This window comes from Ambystoma mexicanum, chromosome 5p (genome assembly GCF_040938575.1).
Source record: "Ambystoma mexicanum isolate Mex_15411 chromosome 5p, UKY_AmexF1_1, whole genome shotgun sequence".
Classification (NCBI taxonomy): Eukaryota; Metazoa; Chordata; class Amphibia; order Caudata; family Ambystomatidae; genus Ambystoma; species Ambystoma mexicanum.
The window spans coordinates 646,137,690-646,154,198 of NC_090930.1; the positions used below are offsets into that span (position 1 = coordinate 646,137,690).

The 16,509-nt window shown below is 40.5% G+C and overlaps 1 protein-coding gene across 2 annotated transcripts in view; it reads right to left on the bottom strand.

Annotated features, from left to right (window-relative positions):
* Positions 1 to 549: 549 nt before the first annotated feature.
* KLHL4 (kelch like family member 4) overlaps positions 550 to 16,509 on the bottom strand; it is a 1,128,728-nt gene continuing 1,112,768 nt past the window's right edge. For both annotated transcript variants that reach the window (XM_069612999.1, XM_069613000.1), the window contains exon 11: positions 550 to 5,593. In XM_069612999.1, coding sequence (XP_069469100.1) covers positions 5,531 to 5,593 — 63 coding nt within the window. In that variant the 3' untranslated portion in view covers positions 550 to 5,530. The remainder of the gene's footprint in view (positions 5,594 to 16,509) is intronic.

The window sequence follows — 16,509 nt, forward strand, 5'->3', positions numbered from 1 at the left end:
AGTGCTCTGTGTGTGCTTAAATGCACCCTTCATCACTCTCGCACATCCTAGATCTAGGTCTTGCGGCTCAGTCAAACTACCCACATAGAGTTTGGCTAGACATTAGTCTCTAAACCTGTTCACCAGCATGGGTGGCCTCTCGGAATCTGTCCACAGTGTTGATTCTGAAAATCCATCTTAACACCTACCTCTATAACAGATGAGCAAACTCCACAATTGCCTACACCCTCCCTACTCGTCGGGTGTCATGTCGTAAAAGCAATTTTAACAGCTACTTAAGAGGGAGCTTTGGCATTATGCTGCATATTGAGATTATTGCTGTTGCCATTGTTGTGTCACTTGTTGTGTGTGGGAATTAAGGATGGATATCATCATAGAGTGGCACAGCGAAAGATATCCTTTATATTGTCCTCATAACACTGTTTTTACTTGCATTAAATAAACACGACTGTAATAAGGACACGTGATCCCCAAAAATCTTGTTTTGATAGAAATGAAAACAATTTATTTGTCCCAATTGTTCACAAAATCTATTCGGTATTCATTGAACTCCGTAAACATATGTGTTATTTATATAAAAGAACATAGCACAAACAATGAAAAACAGTAAACAGAAGCAGTGAGATAGCATGCGTCTTAGCCGGGATTCTTAAAAGGGTATCATTCTGCATGTTGTGTCATACACACTAACTGAATGAAATGCAAAAACTGATTTGTAGCATTAAACAAAGATCATTCAGAATTGTACATTTACGGCTGCGAATCTAATATGTGTGCCTGCTTTGCAAGTCCCTCATATAAATAATATTAAAATGGCATGCTGCCAAGTTTCGAAAATGCACCAAAGCCTGTTTACAATTTGTACGCAGCGTCTGACGTTACACCACTTTGAATCAAAGCATGGCAGCGAAAATATCATTGCATTTCAAAGTAAAGGATCAACAATTACAGTCCTGCAAAAATAAGTGATTGAAAAATGTCTAGTTTGTACATAAGGTTATACTGGATGAGTAAGCAGCCTATATTGACCTGGAACATTCAATCATTGTCAGAATATATGTAGACCACGCTTCTTTTCTCACAGTGTACATTCAATCTCATCATCAATAGTGTACAGTACCAGTATTTTTCAAAACTGTCTAGCAAAATAACATGTCTGTAATTTGGCACATAAAAGACACACTAGCATGCAAGTACAACACTGCGTGGTTGTTTCAAGTTATTAGCAGCTTCCCCAAATAGTACATCTCTAAAGAATAGATAATAAAGTAACACATTCAACTTCTCGAATGATGTTCAACGCCTGCTATGTCTCATGTGTGAGTTATGACAGTAAACGTACAGTATATACATATGGAGTGAGGCAGCTGGTACTCTTATTCAGAGGTTTAATGTTCTTCTATATCAATATGATACATAAATTCCAAAGTGGAGATTCTAATCTATTGTGGATGTTCTAGTCACTACATTATTAACACAATTATTAATCTTAGTAGTAGCATCTTGACTGCATGTCAACTACATTGTTAATCAGTATATAATGTCTGTCAGTGCACATGCATCTGATAGAACAAGTCTACAAAATGTCTCCTGCATATTAACGATGCTAGGATGTGTCCATTTATATTAAATTTCAACCATATACTATTTTAAAATCGCTAAAAAATACTGACTCAACAGCATGGTCAATCATTTCCTCGTTACACCACATTTTCTCGGCTGCAATTATCATGGAAACTATAAAGTAATGCAATTTGTTTGTGGACAAAAGATTACATGGCAAAATATTGTGGGTACAATATAAGTACAGTATGATACCTGGTAATACATGGACATTATTCTGGAATACAATTTTACAGATTCAGCGGATGTTGCTGTTCTGTTCTTCATGTTGCAGTTAAAATGTGAGGTTTGTGAAGGTCTGCACTTACGAACAAAATATTCCCGTGTAGGAGATTGCCTGTGTTGTTGGATCGGGAGATTTTGGGTGTAATTCCATGTTGTTTTAGTTTTGTAATATCATTATTACTCAAGAAGTGTTTTGTAAATTATTTTCAGTTATTCTTTTTTCTTCAAAATTCGACATGTTTTTTTTTATTTTATATTCCTGTAATTATATTATAATGCAATAGTTTTAAGCTTTGTTCTTACAACAAAATGTCTGCACATAAAATGATAACACAGAAAATCAGTGTGGCTTTAACAATGGTGGCCATTAGTTCCATCCAAACATGAATACTGTTGCTCTTCAGGAATGGAGTAAATAACAAACACACATGTAAAGTATTTAACGAAGTACAGTGTATAATACTGTGGTAGAAACTACTTCAGCACATTTCGCAAATTAGTTTGGATTGCACTTACAATTTTATCAGAATTTTTCAATACAATGGCCCTCATTACGACCCCGGCGTTAAGGGATTACCGGTAAGGGTACCCGTACCGGTAATCCCTTAACGCCTGATTACGTGGTCCCTTTGCGGGTCCCGACCTTAACGGCTGGTCTGTACCAGCCGTTAAGGTCGGGACCCGCAAAGGGACCTTGAAGGTGATTACGGTACTGCATTTTGCGGTACCGTAATTACTGCCTTCCCCATTGAGCCCTATGGGGCAAAAATGTGAATGGGGAAGGGCCAATGGTAAATGGGGAATTACCGCCCCGCCAACCTTGGAATGGGGTGGTAATTCCCCATTTCTCCATGGCGGATTCGGTAAGTTACCGGCGTTAACCATGGCGCTAATAGCGCCAGAGGTTAACGCCAGGGTCGTAATGAGGGCCAATGTCTTATCCAGCAACATTTTCATAATACGTTGCTAAGCGATACTTACAAAAAGCTACACATCAATAAAATTCTCATCAGAAGTGCGGTGCATACACCTTAGTGTTAGGCTTGTTGCCAAAACGGACATTTCAATTAGTATTTTTTTATTACATGGTTGGATTTAAAGGTGATCTTTTTTGAAGTACTGCTCGGCATTTAAGGAAACACCTAACTACTAAAAAAAGCATGCTGCCAGCAACCCAGCCGTACAAAAACAGTTATGTAAACATGTCTGGATGTGCCATAGTCTTTGTGCATTGAGAAAAAAACAATACTGCTGCATTCCAATATGTTTTTTTTAATGTAGTTCCGAAAAATATATTTCATTTAAGCCTTTAGCGAACAGGAAGCTATTCACTGAATGCATATGTGCCTCATTGGCTTGGCAAATCCACAATTCACTCACAGTGGCAGGCAGCAAAAACACAATTCTGTTATTGGAAGAGCCTGAACTGCAGGGAGGCTAACAACGGAGATCCCGATTGGTTCTGGGGGCAAGATTTGGTTTTAAATATCTATGTTTTGAAGACAATGCACACTGCATACAAATAGATCTTGCCATGTCCAACCAGACATGGAGGATAGCATTCCTTGCACAAAGCTACGAGTATTGTTTTCCATTTTTCTTTGGATATCATTAGAGACAGACACTGAGGAATATTACATGAATATTACCCCCACGGCCTCTTTACCGCCATTAGAACATGCGCAAACAGTGTGAAAAGCTTAAACGAATGTTGGTCAGTAACTTGTAATTATTTTGTGTAGCATCCCATTCTGTCGCGTTTTACCTGATCTTTGCCATTCATAGATAACCTGTCACCCATATTTAAATCTTTATAGGACTCACTCCCAAAGGGGGCAGCCAGTCTGAACTGCCTGTTCTGGCTGGACGGCCCCTTTGAGGGTGGGACTGAGCCGGATTTGCATATGGTCTTTTCCCTTTCTGTAATAGCTTGGCAGACGAAGAAGAACGATGGTCTGGAGGGTTGCCCAGAGCAATTTCCAGAGGTCTTAGAGTAAGTTGGAACCTTCCAGCCATCACTTCTTTGCTTTGCCCGGAAACATTGTGCACCATGACGCTTTACCCATCCCTGGATCAGTTTATCTGTACAGTGCATGGCACACATTTGTTTTGCATGAAAACATTGACAACATGTATCCTTCTTCTAGAATCGAGCGTGCGTCTGTAGTGCACACGCAGTAAAGTGCCCTCGTTTCCTGAATTCAGTTTCAAAATCCTTTTTAACTCTTTAATTATTGCTAGTAGCCACTTCGGAGGATCTCCTAGATGACCACGTTTGTTCAGTCCAGAGTATTTTTGTTAAATGAGTTCTTCTGAAAACAGATTACCTTTCTGTAATTGAGGACACCCTATGAAGCCCTTCCATGGAGGAGGGGATACGTTGAAGCATCAGTCGAATCAGAAGTAAAGTGGTTAAGATTGATTTGTTTATATCTACCAACCCAGGTATAAGAATGAACAATCAGAATCAAAGCACTGAAATGCAGCTTAAACATTGCATTGAAATGTGCACTGCATTGCAATTAGCCCTGTATTTCTATCACACCTTTAATGTGCAGCTGTAGAGAGCCTGGCGAGAGACCCACGGGACAATAACAATGGGGGAGACGCAAACTGTCTGTTTCTTGCAAGTGTAAGCACCTTACAGGCCATTTTGACATGTAAAAGCCATACAGCCAGTATTGATGGGCAGTTTTAAATTGATGAACCCTCAAGAAAGATGTGTCTTTTTTTGTTTTCTTAATTTTGAATTTGTTAGGCTGAATACAACATATTCTTAAATTGAAGTGGTGTTGGATTGGGTTAAGGATGAGTACTGTGAAACATATTAGATACATTAAGAAGGACTTAACATATTTAAATTAATACCAGGATAAGCGTATTCCAATTCCCTGTATACACTTTGATCAAATTTTAGTAAATTAAGCATTGCAGCAAGCAGATAAGACATATATACATATATGTTTACCTACATGTATATATTCATTTTTAAGAGATGCTCCGGTACACACAAATGCCTGGGCACTTGCCGGTACACACAAATGCCTGGGCACGCAAGTGCGTGTGTTTATGTTATATGTTTGCCTATTCCATACACATCTACAATGTAGGGCAGTGAAGCCACAGGAATGAAATCCTTCAGGTGAACTATGAATGTCAAACAAGGTGAAGGCTGAGTGATCATTCTATTTCATGTTCTATGCAAACAATAATGGATATGTGTTCTATCGTTCAGTAATGCCCTCTTTCGGTGCAGTTCACATTTGAAAACCACTACCACCAGAAACCTGGATGCTATTATAATAGCGCCACCTATAAACAAGTGTTATGTATATTTGCAATTATATTACAGAGGTATTGCATTTTCGCCTTTTCTGTGATGGAAATCTGTACTGCCCTTTCCGTGAAAATAGAAAATATTGTGCACACAATGTTCACAAACTGCAAGCTGTTAGGAAATGCCACACATGCGTATGAATCATTATTGTTTTTAGGGACAAACATGTGAAGACCTCAGTCTATGTTGTTATACCATGCATAAGCTTGGGGTCAGAATACTGCAAAGAACAAAGCATACAAAAGAAGGATGTAATCATTCGGGTAAAAGTCGTCAGGTATCAAAGTATTTATTTTTCCTTGGTTTCGAGGAGCTGTCCTGTTTTCATCTTTTTTCGGCACATATCTATAATGGCATTTTCACAACAACGATACAAGCTCCAGCTCTGCCAATATTGAGAGGAACATCCTGAAAGACAGGAAACGAGAAGGGTTTTAATAACTGCTTTGTACGCAGGAACAAATAACAAAGTAACATTATACAATACTCTGAAATAGCTTACGTTTTAATTTGGTGTATTGTCTTTCTCATTTCATGTAAAGACATACCATCCATCAACATGTTGGGCCACATTCCACACATCAGATGTGTGATTAAATTACTTCTGCAGGAGTACAGGGATGATTAGTGACTAAATCGCCTATTCAGCCCCAACACGTCTACAAACCAAGAGTGATCCTAATCATGAAGGTAACATGTTTCTTTTACCTTTTGTGGTAATGTGGACAGAGGGAAGCCATTACTCTCTGAAGGGGTGTGCATGGGAACCAGTAGCTGCCCAAACTTCAATAGTGCAACAGCTCCAAAATAAAGGAATGTCGAAGATAGGTTGTATAAAAAAATATAATTTAATTAAACAAATCAATTGTACAACTATAAAAAACACTACCAAAAAACACACCTCTAAAAGAAGACCGAAGATGCAGAACAGAAATGTATAAGCACTCAGGATACTTTGTCAGGGAGGAAAACAGGCAAAAAATGCAACATGTGTTCATAATGATATGTCTTGGAAAGAGGTGCAAAAATGACTTAACCATTCTTTAGGGCACCAAACGATGACTAAGAGGGGATAGTCACTTGAAAACGCCTGATACCAATGTTAGGTGGCTTGACGATGTCGAACCAGATTTGGAGGTGCTATTAACGTGGGTTGAAGCAGGCTTGGGTGTGGGGAGTCAAACTGGTCAAGCTGCAAGCTGGCGTTGGGTCATTTCAAAGTGGTTGCTTGGTGCAGCTTGGATGTGGGGTTCATGCGAGACAGTGCGGATGGTTCACCATGGTCGGTCGACGGTGAGTCAGTGAGAAATGTTGGTAATTGCTGATTCAGGTCAATGAGTGACATGATGCTACAGCGGTTCAAGTCGAGGTCCAGTGGTTTGAAGCTTTGATCCTGGTGCTCTGATGCGATGTTCGAGGTCATCGGCAGTGGCAGCTGGTTGTTTAACTGAACAGGTGACGTGCTCAGTTTGGTGCAGTGTGCACTCTGGCGGTGAGTGAGTCGGTTCAACAGATGATAAACAGCTTTAGTTGGAAGTATGAGAGAGTGCCATATGGATCACTGGTGGGTCCCTTCAGTTTGAGTGTGGGGAACACAGCTCCATGGGAGTTGGATCAGTTCAATTAATTGAAAACAGTGTTCTGGTACTCAGGACGGGCTGAGACCCAATGAAGGGTGCCCTAGGACAAGAAGTGACCTTCACAGTCTCTGTTCTCCTGGCTAAAGGAGCTTTCCATGCACAGTGGTAGGCCTTGGTCCTCAGCGAGTGTCACACCCCCAAGTCCCCTGGGAGTGGATAGGGAGCAGAGCCTGCCTCTGTTTTGGAGCACTCCTTCACCCCAATGGCTGAGGGTTTTGGAAACTTCACCTCTCACAAAAGAGGTCCAAATTAATGATTCCTTATATCCAGAATGCTCTAATGACGAATCAAAGAAGAGGTGAGAGATCCCTCTTTTAAAGGCACAATGCCACATGTGCTTGAAGACAAACACGCCTGATTTAAGGGGTCCAATCCATGTCCTTGTGACATCTGCCCCTTGCCTTCTGATATTATCCTAAGAGTGCCTTGTTCTGCAGGAAATGTCCCCATACATAATGCCGCCGGCAAAATTCATTGGCAACATTATATATGGTGACATTATGTCCCATTTAAAAAATAAATAAAAAAACAGGGATTGCTGGGGTGTCCCCTGCATATTCAAAGTAATGTCCCAGCAAAAAACGGCGACTTGTTGGGGGACATTTTTACGGGGACATTATGACATGGAACCATTCAGAGGGTGTCTCCAGCTGGGAGATCTCAAGCCTGGCAAGGGATGTGTTATTTCCGCACCCACACAGTCAGTAGAGGGGGGCATCATGTCTTTTTTTATCATTCACTGGAGTGCAAACAGGCAGTTACCTGGAATCCAGAAAAACTCTCATAGCTGTCTGCACTCACAAGGATGACACTAGTAAAGTACATATCAGATTCCCCACCACCATATTAAAATAGGTATGTATGGCTAAAATGTTCTGATATTCCACTGTATCATAATTATTTTGGATTTGGAACAGAGGTCATTGCAACCACTGCAATGAAGAAACATCGCTGTCATCAGCAGCTGTCTAACAGGACATTAGTGAACTCGAAACCTGGTGTGTGTCACTGGAGAGCAGGAGATGCAACTCAGGCGACTTAGGCAGCAGGGTGCAGGTTTACACTAGGACTTGTGGCATGGGTTTATTGAAAGGAGGGTCTGGTTAGCAGGCCACCCTCTCTGAGGTAAATTAACCACATAATTTTAAAATTAATAATAATCAAAAAACCTCAAGCGTTTACACCCTTACCAGATGGCAATCCCTCACAGGAGTGGAAACAAATCTGCTCTATTTTGTGCCAGTCTTTGTGCCCAGCACAATTTTGGTAACCTAAAAGCACGAAATGGTTCTTCAGTGTTATCAATGCCACCACATTGTTTCATTGTGAGGCAGAGCAGACTTGTATAAGGATTGCACACATGTAGGTGCATAATGTGCAGCACCCTGGGGGCCAGTCTAAAAATTATGAACTTCCCTAGAGAAGTCCCAGACTATCTTTACACAGATGTTAAACAGAGAGTGCAAGCCTCACTGAAGCTGAGAACTGGAGGTTGGATGGGTTATTGATATGGCCAATTAGGTTCAGAAATGTAATATTTACCCTAAAGTTCTCTGCCTTTTGTACATGTAGTCACATACGCATTTAAAGTGCAATGCACAGCACACCAGAGCAGGACGTGCAAATAAAACCAGTCAAAGAAACAGATAAAAAATGACCTGATTCCTTTGAGAACAGAAATGACAAAGAATCGGTCTTTAAAGCATTTTCATGAGAAAGCCTATATCTATGCAAAGGAAAAGAAAAGGACACGTTTTTAAGAAATAGATGCAGCACCAAAAACACATGTAAGTGCCAGCAAAAATACATGTTTGTGAAGCTTGTCATTTCCAGTTATAGAATGTATATTTTATATTTACGTTAGAGCAGGATTGTACATGCAGTCTGTTTCGCCTTTGCCCGGGGAATTCCATACTCATTACGATTGAAACAGGAAAGACTCACAAAGGAAATGCCACCATTCAGAAAAGTATGCAAAGGATGATAATCCATTTATAGAAGACTACAACTATCCATGCGAAAGCAGTTGTGCTTTTGTCATGAAAGTGTGTCTTTTCAAATAGGAGGATTGAAATCTGACACAGCCAGCGTTCTGTATCATCCCCACGGCCCGAGCTAATAAGGCTTTTGGAGGTTGGATCTGGGGACTGCTCCAAAATGGTATTTCGACTAACAAAGAATTACACTTCAAGATGTCTTCAAGCAAAAGGTCCATGCTGTGTCAGCGAACCCCTAATGGGGAGGGATTGACTATTTAATGGATAACCCTATGCAAAGGGAAAGGAGAGTTAGACAAGTGGAGCAGATGGAATGAGAAAGAAAGTAACAGGAGGAAAGCTATGCCTTGGGGAAGCAGAATCAATTCACGAGGACCCCTAAACCAGATTAGAACATAGGAAATTCTAGCGCCTAGAAGCTGAGCCAAAACCTAGATGTTAAGGAGATTTACATGTTCATGGTTTTCTGGCGATGATCAGAAAATCCATGGGGAGTTCGATCCCGAGGGTAACACAGCCCAACAGCATTGCAGGACAAAGGGAAGCAGGACAATAGTGAGGGATCCCCACAGACTATCAGCGTACGCTGATCCCCACTGTCCTGTTCTCATTGACAAAAAGTCAGTGAACCCATAATTTCCCAGTCTAATTATAGTACTTAACTTTAGAAAGTAAATATAAGGCAGGAGATATTTATTCTCAAGAAATAAAATAAAGGCTAGGGCAGAAACTAGATACCTAACTGATCTGTGAGATCTGTATGCATTTGAAATAACAGATTAATAGTGGGCTTACAAGATTGTATGGCCTTTAGGCACTTTAGCTGAATTAATGTCTTGATGAACATCTCTTTTCATCGTACATGGAAAGCTGGAGAGTATTATCTGTGGAATAAAATCAAATGCATCTGTGGCTTGGAAAAGGTTGCATTTCACGTGTCCCTCCATAAAAGCAAGAAAAGTCCAACCATTCCATTCCACCAAATCTCAGGCAGCATCTTAGAAAAGAAGGTGCTTATGAGCATAAGTCCTCGCACACATTAAGGGCCTCATTTATGGAATTTTTTACTCGATGCAAAGTGACTTTTCACAGCCAACAAACACACTGGTTCACAGAGCGTTATAAAGTGTCATTTTGCAGCGCAAAGTGACTTCACACAGCTCTAAAGGTTCCATGAATCGGGCCCTAAATGTCAATGATTTGCACACATTTTACATTTTGACCTTCCATACCGCATAATTACAGTGAGTTGTCAACATAAACTTGTTATTGCATTATCAATGTCTTACATGCCTAGAACTTTTAAATATCTTTTGCAATTTTGTTAAAATATTGAACTATCATATTATTCAATAATGTCAATAATATATATCAATTTTAATGTAAAGGTATATCTTAAGTAGAGGTGTTTATTTGCTGAATGGTAGCAAGTTTTAAACATGCACAGAGCATTACATTTTATTTATGTCTGTGTTAAAAGACAGGTTGTGTCAAAAGCATTTCAGGCCTGAGTAACTTGTAATGGATCCATTTTCAACTTATTGTTGCAAAATAATGTGCTTCTTGTACGGGTTTTGTGAGTCAAACTGCTGTATTTTGAAAATACTACAAGCCCGAGTAATGTGCCTTTTTTGTGAGTCACTTTAAAAGATCAGAAGCCTGTTGTTCATTGTAGATGCCACACTAACTCTAACTTCCAGCGTTTGGTTTAACTTTTATAGAACGCTCGCACTTGCATTAACTGTGAAATCCAGACATTATTTTTTTTCTCTCATTAAGTTTTTTATCTACTATCTTCTAGGATGCTGCTTTGATCAGTTCAATTCAATTTCTGTGTCTAAACAATCTATTGAAAGGTTGCAGCCTATTTAGAATGTTGTCTTCCATACCCAACTAAAGATAGTCAGGTCAGATCACAGCTCTTTGCTTCCCGAAGTGGCATCATGGACCTTGAGATAAAGGCAGATCGCATTAATTAGCATCATCATCCTGATTATTATTTTTAGTGTTGATTTGATTTTCATTGTTATTCTTATTCACATTCATACTTATTATTATTAATCCGCATCATTATTTTTTTTGTTGTTTTGTAATGTTAAGTGATACACCGGAGGACTGGGAAGTTATACATGGGTTAAGTTACATGTATTAACAATCATTTTGTATGCTTAAGTTTTTGTTAGGAAGTCATTACTTTTCTACATGAATCACTTTACCCTGGAAGCTTTAGGCGATGACTGTTAATTATGTCACTAAGCTGCACCCCGAGCGCTGACCTAAAGCCCTTTCAGCCTCTGCAGCCTGGAGTGACCGGTGTGACTGGGGCCACTCCTCTTCTCTCTCCTGTATCATTCTTATACTTCTTGTGCATGGTAAGTACTTTAATATTCACGCTCTATCTTATTATTATCTTTGTTGGTTATGTCTACCAACATCCTCTCAAGGTCGGAAGTTCTAGCTAAATACAAGAAGCTTGCAGACCTTAATCATAGAGCAGACGGGATTAACAGTTGAAGAAAGCCTCAACCTGAATAACCAAGCAATTCTGGGCCTAAGCCCTCTTTAATTGTAGACTTGCTTCCTTATATTTCCTCTGACACAGCGCCTGCTTTATATGAAGTTTCTATACCTACTAGGATCTTTGTTCAAATTTCGATTCTCATTAAGTCATCATTGAGCATAATTTCTCTCCACTCAAAACCAATGAATCTACCATATCCTAAAGCTTCTATAATACCCTTTGCAACAGCTCCCCAAGCTAATTGGGACATGGAATGTATTCCCAAATATGGAGGTCTGGTCAAATTGGAGCCCCTGAGTCCGCTCATGACTCTCCGTCAGTAAAGATACTAATAAAGTGTCATATACAAATACTTGTCAAGCAAGTAGAGATGGAACTAGTAAATCTCATTGCTCAAGCAATTTGAGATGGCCAGTTCTTCATGCTCATTCTAAAGAAATTCATGATCACATCCAAGAAAATAATAGCCACCTCTGAAACGTGGCTCAAAGATTTCTCAAGACCGGCCAGAGTTATATCCCTGCCACCAGGTTATTGTATAACCAACTTATTTATACCAATATGTAGGGTGGTGGGGTGGCTCTTATATTCAAAGATACCCCAACAGTTAGAACATCCCAGTGAATAAGATTTGGAATTGTGAATCTCTTAATGTTTCAATACAATGTATTTCTCTTTTAATCAACCTACTTACTTTGCATCATCCCCCTCAATATGGTCTTCAACTTTGCCTCAACTGCCTCAAAAACCTGATTCCCATACCTAAAATGTCAACCCCTTTATTACGGGTTGAGGATTTAAACCTCAATCATTATGCCCCTTGAGACCCCTTTGCTTCACAGTTAAAACAGGACTTGGCAGACCTTTGTTTCTCACACCCTGAGGTTTCAAGCACACCCATTAAGGGCCATTCTCTGGATTGGCTATTTGCACAAAACAGCCTCAATGAAGGTGCCACCACATAGGTAGATTGGACAGACCACAATAGCAATTCTTTCTCTAATCCTTTAGGTCTCTGCATTCCATCCCATTCAGACAAAGAGCTAGTAATCCACGGGTAGAGACAAACAAAAACTGAAGCCAAGTGCTTTAAATCCAATCCTTGAAAGCTCTGGGAAACTTACTGATGTATTAAAACAGAGGGCATCAGGTTGATTCTTATACTGTAGCTATAACTTAGATTATCAAGAAGATGCCCCCTTTAAAAAAGAAAATAGTCAAGGACAAACATCTTGGCAAAATTTAGTTTGCAGGTGAACATACTTTCTTAAATTGTGGCATACAAAGTTTTGAGCACAAGTAGAGGTGTATGATGAGTTTGATTCTTACCCACAGGAGTACACGGATGAGTAGGGGGAAAATGGCACACTGAGCCCATAAACTTCTACAAACCAAAACCCTTTGCAATCATAAAGGTAAGTTAAGAGTTAATAGATATACCTCCTTTGCCTTTTGTGATATTGTGGCTGAGGAAAGTCTATGCTCTTAGGAGGGGTGTAAAGGTGCACCATTGTTGACCCACACAACACAGTAGCATAGTCCAAAATAAAGGGAATGTACAAACAAGGTGCTATAAAGAAAATATACTTTTATAAAACATACCATCTGCAATAGAATGAATAGAAACATGGTGCAAACATGGTGCAAACACCCACCCCAAAGGAAGTTCAGAGAAGATGAGACAGACTGAGGAAAGTAGCACTCTGGGCATAGAGTGATCATGACTTAACCAGTCTTTTGGGCCCAAGTGAAAAAAAGGGTCAGTTCAGGGTCAATAGTACCTAGATTCAATTCTTGGTGGGTTGACAGAGTCAGACCTGGTGCCGATCAGATCAACTTCAGTTTGGGCACAGTGGATTATGCATGCCCAAGTGGCAAGCAAGCATCTTGTAGGGGTGAATGTGGTTGCTATGTGCAGAAGAAGGGCTGCTCTCAGCGATGCAGGTTGGAGTGGTCCCAGGATCACATTGCAGGTGTGATAGGCCGAGTCAGGTTTCAGCCACTAGGAGGTGTCAATGAGTGATGGTCCATCAGTTCAAGGCAGCGGGCAATGCTTGTCAAAGTGGTGATCTTGGGGGCATTGATGTGAAGGTTGATGAGGCAGCCATTCAAGGGCTAGCTGGGTCGAGCCATGGTTGTAACCCCTGGTCAGTATCGGTTTGTGACTCAACAGCAATTCGGATCAGGACCTGACATCGAGCAGTAGATTTCGAACTAGCAAGTGATGGGCTTAGCTATGACAGGATGCAGCATCAAGCTTGATCGAAGTGCAAGAAATAGATAAGATTGGTGGATGGGTCCAAAAGCCTGTACCAGTGCCTTACCTCTCATTCAAGGTGCAGTGAACATGGAGTGGCCAGTTTGGTGCAGTAGAATAGGTAGTATCGGCTGGTCTGGCACTCCAGCTGCTCTGAGGACCACTCAGAGAGACTCAAATATGAGACTGTTCTATTCAGGGACTTCTCTTCAGCTCCAAGAGATTCTGGTGCAGAGTGGTAGGTCATGGGCCACAGCAAAGGTGATTTGCGATGTGCCCTGGGAGTGGGTAGATGACACAGCTTCCTTCTGAATTGTACTGCCCCTTTTTCACCTCAGGCTGAGGGCTATTGAAAGTACAACATTCCCAAAAGATGTCCTGTGAGTTTTTGTCAAGTGAATCTTTGCGTCTTGTGACGATCGAAGAGGATCTGGGCAAATCTGAGAGAGAATATGAAGAAGGGTGGAAGACCCCTTCTTTTAAAGGTGAATGCCCCCAGCTGATTGGCCAAAAGCTAGCTTGACTTAGTAGTCAAGTCCCTGCTCTCAAACAGAGTGGACCTTGCCCTTCTGATGTCACATCCGAAGTGCTTTGCTCCTGATGAAGTAGGGGGGGGGGGAGGAAAGAGAGGCACAACAAAACAAGATGTTGTAAGTCTCCATCCATTAACCAGAGCCCTCCTGCCTATACCATCCCTGCCCTCTTCCCTTCTCTCTATGAACAAAGTCATTAGATATGCAGCATCCTGATGTGAGTCTACTCCTTTTGAATGGGTGTGTTCTTTTGATGCCTGCAATGCTGCTGTATGTGGTGGATGGTTTTACCTGCCCTCACAAAAAGATCAAAGAAGAGGCTGAGTGCTCCAGGGTCCTGTCCTGCCATTTGACAATTTCCACCTGGCTGAGCAGAATACACATCACGTTTCACAGCAGAGCTGACTCACAGGAGATGACACATATGCAATATCAATTGGAATTTGTTGGCTGTGATCATAAGTAGTGCCATGCATTATGTCTAAACTCAGTCATTGCTTTATTTTACCCTACCACCAGCATGAGTTACTGATGATCATCGTAGTTTTGGTACAGATGGACGTATCTTAAATTCAGAGACTTGGCTGTTGCTGTGGCTGTCAAGTGGGCATCGTGTGAGCTATTAACATGCTCTATGCCACATGTGGAGCAGTCACTCATGCACAGGCTACTGCTGCATCAGTAGCCTGTTGATTAGGCTACTGCTGCAGCAGGGCACAAGTACACTATGCTTTTGGAATGGAGTTTACTTTATTGCTGACCCACGGTGTAATCAAATGCAGCTGTATTTAAATACAAAAATAAAGAACATTCACAATAATATTTCAAAGACAATAAAAGATAGGGCAGCCTCCAGTAGTATTACCTCACATAATGACATATCTGAAGGCAATCATTCTTTAGATATTAACAGAGTGCTCCCTCCACACCTCAAGCATCCACCAAACACACATCCTGCACACTGCGTGGATATTATGTTAATAAAAACCTTGTGGTGTAGCATGTCAAATTCTACAAAGAGATAAAGAAGGACCGGGAGACCGAAAGCCCCTACAATCCAGCATGAACAGGGCCTCATACAGCACCTGAAGGGTAGCTGTTTGAGCGCTTCACCAAAGATAGAAGACATATTTAAAGATCCTTAAAAGAGAGTCAGTAAGTGGTAGTCAAGCTAACATGTTTTGTACCCCTCAAGGAATGTCCCCAAAATGGGGTTTGTTGATGGAATGGGAATTTGCATAGCACAGTGGGGTGATAACAGTTTTCTTCAATAATGGGCATTTGGCCACTTCTCTAAGAATAATGGAAAATACCCTGAGTAAACATAGCATTATTCAATGAAAACAAGGAGAGCAGACAAAGACTTGACTAGATTTTCACAGGTAAGCAGGAAGAGGATCATCAACACAGGAATTGATTTTCGTAGCCGATAATCAGATTAGGAAGTCAGAATAAGAGAAAAGAGAAAAGGAGTCCCATCTCGGGACTGAACAAGGGATAAAAGATAGGGAAGGAACTAGGGAATTACAAGATTTAAACCAAACAGTAGCTTGGATGTTTGTAACATTATCCCTGAAATACGTATTTAATGAATTGACCCGAGTTGATGGGAACACAAATATTCTAGAATAGATGGGGGTTATAGAGTGATTGCTTAGCTTCAATATCTCATGAGGGTAATTTGAGGCAGCATTCATTGGAGGCTGTCCATAAGAAAATTTGGCCCGTGAAACATGCCATCTATAATAAAAAGATTTAGATTTCTTTAATTGAGAAGGAAGACAATTATAAGGCTTCTTGCACTATTTTCATAAAATAACATAGTGTCTGTTTTTCTGATACAAGCTGAAGTAAATGCAAAGGAGCTCATGGACTACTAATTTATTAGAATGGAAAATGTGCAGGAGTTGCACTGGGTCAACCAGGATGAGTCAAAGTTCCATAAATGTTTCTCCGAAGGAAGTCTTTGGTCTTAAGGATTTTACCACTTCAAACATTCCAAGATTTAGACCAATCTATGTTGTATTTGTTTATATCACAATGCAGCATTCAGTGCCAGCTACTGCAATCCTACATTCCATACTTCTATAAAGATGTGGGGTCTATTTTCCAGGTGCCCAATCTCTCTTTCCCCACAATGCCATGCAACATAAGCTATAGTTTCATTACATTCCTGAATATATCCGATCGTAAGACAAGCACACACCATATTGTGAACCTGTTTATTGAAATGTAGCAAATGTTTATAGCATACAAGGACATCCACTCCACCGACATATCCCAGGATATTTTTTCTTCCATACTGCAGACAGTCTGTGTGTAATTATGCAGCTATTCAGGCATCGAAACAGCGTGGAGTTATATATTAAAATTGTG